The sequence below is a fragment of the Cyprinus carpio genome, chromosome B10 (assembly GCF_018340385.1).
Source record: "Cyprinus carpio isolate SPL01 chromosome B10, ASM1834038v1, whole genome shotgun sequence".
Classification (NCBI taxonomy): Eukaryota; Metazoa; Chordata; class Actinopteri; order Cypriniformes; family Cyprinidae; genus Cyprinus; species Cyprinus carpio.
In genome coordinates this window covers 5,254,918-5,263,162 of record NC_056606.1, presented here as the reverse complement: position 1 = coordinate 5,263,162, position 8,245 = coordinate 5,254,918, and the positions used below count along the sequence as shown (strand labels likewise).

The window sequence follows — 8,245 nt, the reverse complement described above, 5'->3', positions numbered from 1 at the left end:
TCTCTCTTGGTTTTGAATAATGGCATGGGCTATGTGACTAAAAACATTGCTGGCTCACATAGAAAACTACTATATATAAGTTAGACAGGTTCATAGTTTTTTACTTCATAATCTGAAAAGTTTAAGCATTGTTTCAAGTTCCAATATTATTCTGACACTTCACATAACCGAGGAACGTTCCCTCGATTTTTATGTATGGCAGATAAAGGGAGACTTTGGGGCTTGTTGTCACACTATTTATTCTCATGGTATAATATTGAAAATACTAATAATTATAACATTTATTTATTTATTTATTTATTAATTTTTTTAAATTAATTGACTAATTCATTCATTCATTCACTTACTTACTTTTTTTTACTAAAAAGTGAATTTTATTAGAACATCTCTTTTACTACCCATAAAAAATATTCAGTTTGAGGTTAGTAATACTTTTTTTAAGAAATGCAAAATTTTATTCAATGCAGGATGCATTACACTGATCAAAAGTGACAGTAAACATTTAAATTAACAAAAAATCTTTCAAATGTGCTGTTTGTTTCAAATTTCTTTTGAAATATCTATTTCTTTTATATTTATATGTCTATTTTTGTAGTTTATATATATATATATATATATATATATATATATATATATATATATATATATATATATATATATATATATATATATATAAACTACAAAAATAGACATATAACCAGGGCTGAATGGAAATCTATTAAAATAGTAAAGATTTATTTAATGCATTTTTAAAAAAAAAAAAAAAATCTTTTTGCATGATATTCCTTGTTCCTTTGACATATTTTGACGGATCAGCTGAATTTTTGGATCAGTCCACTGGGTTCATTCTGAATTCCTTAGAGTACTTATAAAGTATGCAATATTCTGCTTCATTTGACTCTGCTGGATATGGTCACTTTGATCACAGTAAAGACATGAGGGACAGTGTATCAAACATCTGAGGAGAAGAGTAGTGATCAAAGATAATGGTGGTTTTACTTTCTGAAAACAGGATTACATGAACAGGAGGGCTTCTGTTCCCAGATCAGAACTTACACTGGAACCTTTCATGCATATTGATTCTCATTCAGAGCAAATCAATGTTCCCCGCAGAAGCAAGACAGATCCGTGTGCAAGCACTATATTTACCCTGTTCATTAATCATCAATCCTGACATCTAAGAGTCTTCTCTTCTCATTTGTTCTGGCTACATCTTCACCTCCTCATATCTGATTAACACTTATGGATAAGGAACAAAATATGGATATATTAATATCCTATTTGTCTTTATCTGATGTGGTGATAACTTTATGATTAGATTATGTTAAGGAAATCATCACAATTTGAAAAGAAAGCGGTTTTAAAATAACCAGTTTTGATCTCTTGTATTATTTTGATAAGCCAATTTGTCCTAAAAATGTTTTCTCTTAAAAAAAAAAATATATATATATATTTTTAATTGGTAAAATTAAAAAGCCCGCCCACCGCTCCAGAGTCAAGTTTGCCAACCGCTCCGACCACAAGCCCACCAGCCACTCCAGAGTCAAGTTTGTCGACCACTCCCAAACAAGCCCGCAGCTGCTCCAGAGTCAAGTTTTGCTGACTGCTCTGAAGTCAAGTCTTCCCAGCCGCTGCTCCAGCCGCCCAGAGTCAAGTTTGCCGGACTGCTCCGAAGTCAAGCAAGTGTCAAGTTCGCAGCTTTGACCAGACGCGGCTCCCTCCGAAGACAAGCCACCCGCCGCTCAGTCTAGTTTGCCAGTATCCGCGTCTGCCTCAAGCCGACACCGCCGAAGTTCAAGCCGCAGCAAACTCCCAAACCTTCATTCAAGCAAAGCTGTCACTGCTCCAAGTCAAGTATCAGTCTTATCCTCTGACCCAAGGAGGCGAGAGAGGATCTAGCCAGCCAACCCAGCGGCATTACCGTGGAGGGCTCTGCCTGATTCCCTGTTTTTTTTCGCCAGGGAGGGCTCCAGATCCCTCATTACCCCCACCAGCTCCACCCAGCCCCCTGAGTTGGCTTGGAGCCCGTATCCGTTGTGTTTTTTACCGGGGGCCTCCAGCTAAACCAGCCATAAGTCCGTGGCCGCGGCCTCTTAGAGTGTCTGCCATGCCTCTTTTCGACCCCATGTTCATCCGCATCCTTACTGTCCTACTATCAGGGTCCCCTGAGCTGCTGGCTCCATCCACCACCCTGAACGGGTATTCACTCTTTGTGTCTGTCCTGAGGGACCTCCAGAGTGCCCCCACCGATGGATGTTGGTGTGGTAATGAGGTGGGGTACAGTTCCTTCTGGGAGGGTGGAGTAATCTCTTGACTTTGTTCTATGTCCTAAAAATTTTTCTCTCTGCAATTGGTTTTTCCTCCCCCATGTGCTCCAGTTTAAAATTTATGTATATATTTGTTTTTTTCCTGTTGGAATTTCAATTAGGTTCTATTGGTTCCCAGGTGTCCCATTTGCTAACCTGTCTTCTGTCTTTCCAGCCCTGCAGCTCGACCACTCCCAATTCAAGTATAGTAGGCAGCCGCCCCAAAACTAGCTCAAGTGTCGGCTCCACCCACGGCCGCTCCAGAGCTTGCTCCAGTGTCGGCTCCAGCCCCAAAACTCTCCCAAGTGTCGGCTCCAGTATCAGCTCTATCCTCTGACCAGAGTCGAGAGATGGATCTAGCCCCAGACCAGCATCAAGAGTTTAGCCCACGGAGGGCTCCTGATTCCCTGTTGAGCCCAGGGAGGGCTCCAGATCCCTCATTAACCCAAGGGAGGGCTCCAGTCCCCGGTTTTGGCCTTGGAGCCCGTTATCCTCTCCAAGTATTTTTTAGTGGGGTGGGGGGGGTTAGTAGGGCTCCAGCCATAGAGGCCGGGGCGGGGACTTGTGCCGTGGCCGCCGCGGCCTTGGAGGCTGTCTGCCATGGCCTCTTGGACTGTCGGATCTGCCATGGACTCCTGAATTTCCTTACTTCCTACTATCAGGGTCCCCGAGCTGCCTGCTCCACCACGGCACCCTGAACTTAGTTGGGTTGTCTGTCCTGAGGGACCTCCAGAGTGCCCCCACCGATGGATGTTGTGTGGCGTGTGGGCGTGCCTTCTGGGAGGGTGGAGTAATCTCAGACTTTGTTCTATGTCTCGTGTTGTGTTTTTCTCCCCTTTGTTCTATGATGTCTCGTGTTGTGTTTTTCTCCCCCATGTGCTCCAGTTTAATGTTTATGCCCTTATTTGTTTTTTTCCTGTTCCTATTCCAATTTAGTTCTATTGTTCCCAGGTGTGTCCCATTTTCTCCTGTTTATACAAACTCTATTTAAACTCAATTTCGTGTTCTGTGTTTCCGGGGCTCCTGTGTTCCCCACTTTGAGTTCATTAAATACTTTGAAATTTACTTTATATTTTGTGAATATATATTTAAACATTGATCATTAAATACTTTGAAATTTACTTTATTCCTCGTCTCCTCGCTCCTTTGTTCCCATGCTCCCCGTGTGAATCGTGACAGTGTATTAGTCGCTACAAAAACATTTTGTAATTTAAACTTTTTTCAACAGTGATAATAAGAAGAAATAATTTTTGAGCATCAAATCTGCATCCAAACTTTTGACTAGTAGTGTTTATTATTTGACATGCAAAAAATTGTTTTTCGGCTTCCCATTTAGGCTCTTTGCAGGAAGTTCCACGCTAAATTTTATTTCCATATCATTAACAAAAAAAAAAACACCAAGCTAAATTTTAATCATCTTCCATTACAATCATTTATTTAACAGCTTCACTTTAATATGGTCACGCTGTTGCATATGAAATCTTTTTAAGTCGACCGTGTCGATTTTAAAATGGCTTACTGGATGTACAGTGTATATCTAAGAATTAATAAAGAATTACATAACTGTGGACATTAAATAGTACAGGAAACATATTGGCTCGGGATCATTAATGTAATTTGTAAAATAAGTCTTTATGAGCCTTTAATGCATTGCTCAGTTTGGTTTCACATAAATTATTCAACAGGTTAGCTTAGTATGAAGCCATTTAGAGTTGTCTTCATTTTCAAGCATCATATTTGCCACAGGTCCAGTGCTGTGCTCCACAGAAACGATAAAAACACAGTAAAATTAGTTTGTTCATCACTCACTGCTATTTTTTTCTTTTTTTTAAATTCTGAAAGTATTTAATTTAATTTTAGGATCATTTATACGTATGTACCAAATAACCATAGGCTATATGGAATACTGATTTGAGGAGGTTGAATCATTTTATTAAGAAAAAGTCAAGAAGAATTTCATATTTTGTTATCACTATACTTATTAATTTTTATATGTAAATAAGATCTGGTCTTTTTCTTTTCTAAACAATTAGTTTTATTTTCACTGTGTATTTAGTTTCAAGTGTGTATAATTCACCTCACAACAGTGTACAGTGTACAAACATAACAATAACATCCAGTTATTAAATGACCTTTATAATATACAATATAATACAAATTTTGTACAATAAAATAATACTTACAGTATGAAATATTGCAATAACATTCAGCCATTCTTATGTTGGAACTAAAAACAACCATGAGAATATACATTGAGAGTTATTTTCCAGTGAAGAGGCATTGCATAGCAGTGTCTGTGGTTCCTGTGTGATATTCTATTGAAAGAGATATTTAACTGTATTCCAGATAGCCAATGCAAACAGTGATTAATAACATTGCATGCCAATCAGTCAGTTCTTAGCCAGAAGAAGCTTCAGTATACTAATATACGCAGTACAGCTATTTAACACGGTTTAATTTACTGGATTTTTATCACTTTAATAGTAAGACTCCCTTCTGAACACTGGACTTAAACACAGTTCATTGGTTCACTGGATTAATTATCCATTGATATTCACAGTATATCAAACTAGTAAGGGCATCCAGTTGACTGGGCGCTCAGGTGTGATGGGAGGTGTTCTCCAGCAGGTGGCGCTGTCAGCAGAAGTCTGGTCCAGGACCTGCACCGGCTGTGCAGTGAGCGGGTGGGTGTTTCAGCACGGGACAGGGGGTTGATGTCACCTGGGTGGGTCGTAGCCGAACGGTAGATGTAAGCAGAGGGAGTAGTTGGGCATTGAGTTGTTATTGCTGGGCAGTGGGTTGATGTAATAGTTTTCAACCAGGGCAGATAAAGTGGGGAACGTCCGATCTGCCTCCAGATACACCCGCTGGTCCTGGAAATGTGAAAAACACAGAATGAGTTTGAGCTGGATTGACAAATGAAGGTGCTACTGTATTTCCTCAACATTCGGTAACATTAACAGTACAGGACCAATTGTGTGCCGAGTTGAAAATACTATTGGTTAGAGTTTTGTACAAATTCCTTAGTAAGAACAAATCTTGCCTTGGTAAAAATTTCTGTACTGTAGATTTAGTGTCCATGCAAAATAGCTACTAACCTCCTCAAAGAGCCTATAATTTCTGGCTTTGTTTATACCCGAGTCCCAAACAACCAGCACCTGTCTCAAACAGAGGGAAAAATGCAAACATGTATAAGCATACAGAGATACATTTGCGGAAAAAAAAACAACAACAACAAAAAACATAGATAGATATTCTATACAGAATATCATTTATCTTTCAGATTAAAACAAAAGTAAAATATATCTAAAATTACATATACTTTTTTAAAATATTTTTGTTACAAAATATTGACATTTTTGTTCATAAGATGAAGATTGCAGATGCAAAATCCTCCATCTTAGATTTTGTTTTTAATTATCAAGCTCTTATCAGGCTTTTATCAGGCCTATGAAAATATCATTGGACATTTTTGAAAAAAAAAAAAATTATATATATATATATATATAGATATATATCTTATATATATATATATATATATATATATATATATATATATATATATATATATATATATATATATATATATGTATGTAGGCATTAAAAATAGGCACAAAAAAGTAACAAAATCACATTTTTAAATAAATAAAATTTTTACAGCCAATCTATATTTATTAACCCTATACATGCATATTGCGTATGATTTACCTGTGATGTTTTTCCTGTTCTGATTTGCGGATGCAGTACAGACCGTTCGGTGGGTAGGTATATGTTTCCTTAAATAATCTGTAATCAGTAAGTGAAAACAATTAACAAAGTAATGGAACACAGTGACATGAACTTATCTGTCTCTTCAAGCAAAAACAGTGCAGTTACATCTCCATTCCACTAGAGGCCAGCAATACAAAGAAAAATACAGCTATCATGCTCATACTGTATACTGTACATGCCTTCAAATAATTTCTTGGATAAAGAAACAAAAAGGTTTGGATTGACTGCTCTAAAGGATTCGGTTTCTTTATTGCAAAAACAATGCATCAAACCGTTGACTGCTATGAGTAACTAAACTTCACAGAATAAAAGTAATAAACTTTTTTATTTTTTTTATTTTACCTTTCGACATTAATGGTTTCCATTGTGTCCACAAAGACAGAGTTAGGCAAATTGACCTGATGAGAAAAAACATGTGACGAAAAGGCATTATTATTGCTATGACTAAACAAGGTCAAACTTTAGGTGACCATATGGTTTAAAAAATAGCTTAATTTGGTAAATGTTGCAACAAAACAGTATTATGAAATGATCCTCCACAATCTATTTTGATTCAAAATGTCACTGAGGAAGTGACTCATGTTTTCTGCTTTGGCAGACACAGGAAAGTTTATAAAGATGATGAAAATCTCTTCTTAAAACGCTCAAAGTTAACAAGCCTGAGCTCCAAGAACTAAAAACGTCCTGAAACGTCTAAATCGTCTAAGTAAAAATATGCCTTTATTATATGCCAATATCAGTGTGTTAAACGGTTGTTTTCCTGAGTTAAGCTCAAGCATTATCAGCAATAGAACAGACTAGATAAACTTACATTTTCATAGTCCTCATCATCTGAGTCTTCTTTAATTTTGCCCTGCACTCGGTTTTTTAAAGGCTTTTCTTCAAAAGAAGAACGAAAACTCTGTCCGTCCGGTGACGCCTTCTGAGAAAAAGGCACAAACAATTTGTATAAATAATCTTCAGAGTCTAATCAACATCGAAGCAAGCTAAAAGCTTTAATTCTTATATTTATTTATTATAAATAAATTAATTAATTCATGAACAAATAAACATGAATAAAAAAAGTAAACAAACAAACAAATGAACATCAATTAATAAATAAATAGTTAACAAACAAACAAATAAAAAAACAAATGAATTAATACTTTTAATAAAAAAATTTTTTAAAAAGCGGCATGTGGTATGACCAACATGCAAATATATACAGAAGAAAAAAAAAACATAAAAAAAGGAAATCGATATGATATGATTTGATGATAAAGAAGAGCTCTCATGACATTAATATGACAAGGCAAGGTTAGTTCAGGTTTTAAAATATCAAGTATGACCCTCCCCCCCAAAAAAAACAACAAAACAAAAAAACAACAACGAAAAAACATATTTCTGAATTACTAATTGTAAAAAATATTTGTTGCCTTGAAAAATACTGAATAGAATATCAGATTATATATGAATTAAATAATCAGCCAATTAAAACCATAAATCACTGTGTTATAATAATGATTAAGATGTGTACGCTCACATGTATTCAAGGTGTAAGGAAATTTTGAACTAATTCTTATTTGACGGTTACACCACATGACATTTTCAGAGTCATTACATATCTTAAAAATGAATGTTTTTAAATCCACATGAAATCGACATGAATAAAAAGATGTTGATTTTTAAAACATTTCAATGTTTCATGCAAACACAAGCACTGTGTATTATAAGACTCTTTAAGGATTTGTAACATAAGAAGTTTTGCAACACTCTCACATGTGTGGTTTAACACTCTCACATATATGTGTAAAAAGTCATTCTAGTTAAGAACGCAGTTGTTATTCTTTTTCTATAACAGGACTGAGCATGAACATGTGTAACGCTTTAAACAGCAGTCTTAATACATTTGTAGCCATAAAAGTCTCTGTGGTGCAACACCAGACCAGACACAGGTGTCAGTAACGAGAATGAAAGACTCTTACTGGAAGGAGGGTTTGCTGGGTTTCGGTTTGCTTGGTAACGGAGGCTTGGGTATCTGGCCGAGCACCCTGTTGCTGACAGAGCTGCACGGGTGAGGCGAGACGGGCCGCGGGTCAGGTGTGGGCTTCACCCCCAGGTGCGGTTTCGACGAGTTCAGAATCACTCTCTGCAGGTTCTCAACGATGGGTAAAGTAGCCGATGAAGAG

At 36.6% G+C, this 8,245-nt stretch overlaps 1 protein-coding gene across 1 annotated transcript in view; it reads right to left on the bottom strand.

Moving 5' to 3' along the window:
* Nucleotides 1-4,317: 4,317 nt before the first annotated feature.
* sh3bp2 (SH3-domain binding protein 2) overlaps nucleotides 4,318-8,245 on the bottom strand; it is a 17,232-nt gene continuing 13,304 nt past the window's right edge. The window contains 8 exon segments of the mRNA XM_042732190.1: nucleotides 4,318-5,179; nucleotides 5,405-5,464; nucleotides 6,015-6,034; nucleotides 6,037-6,092; nucleotides 6,420-6,475; nucleotides 6,889-6,999; nucleotide 7,852; nucleotides 8,042-8,245. The exon segment at nucleotides 8,042-8,245 is cut by the window's right edge and continues 310 nt beyond it. Of these exon segments, the coding sequence (XP_042588124.1) occupies nucleotides 5,024-5,179; nucleotides 5,405-5,464; nucleotides 6,015-6,034; nucleotides 6,037-6,092; nucleotides 6,420-6,475; nucleotides 6,889-6,999; nucleotide 7,852; nucleotides 8,042-8,245 (664 nt within the window). The 3' untranslated portion in view covers nucleotides 4,318-5,023.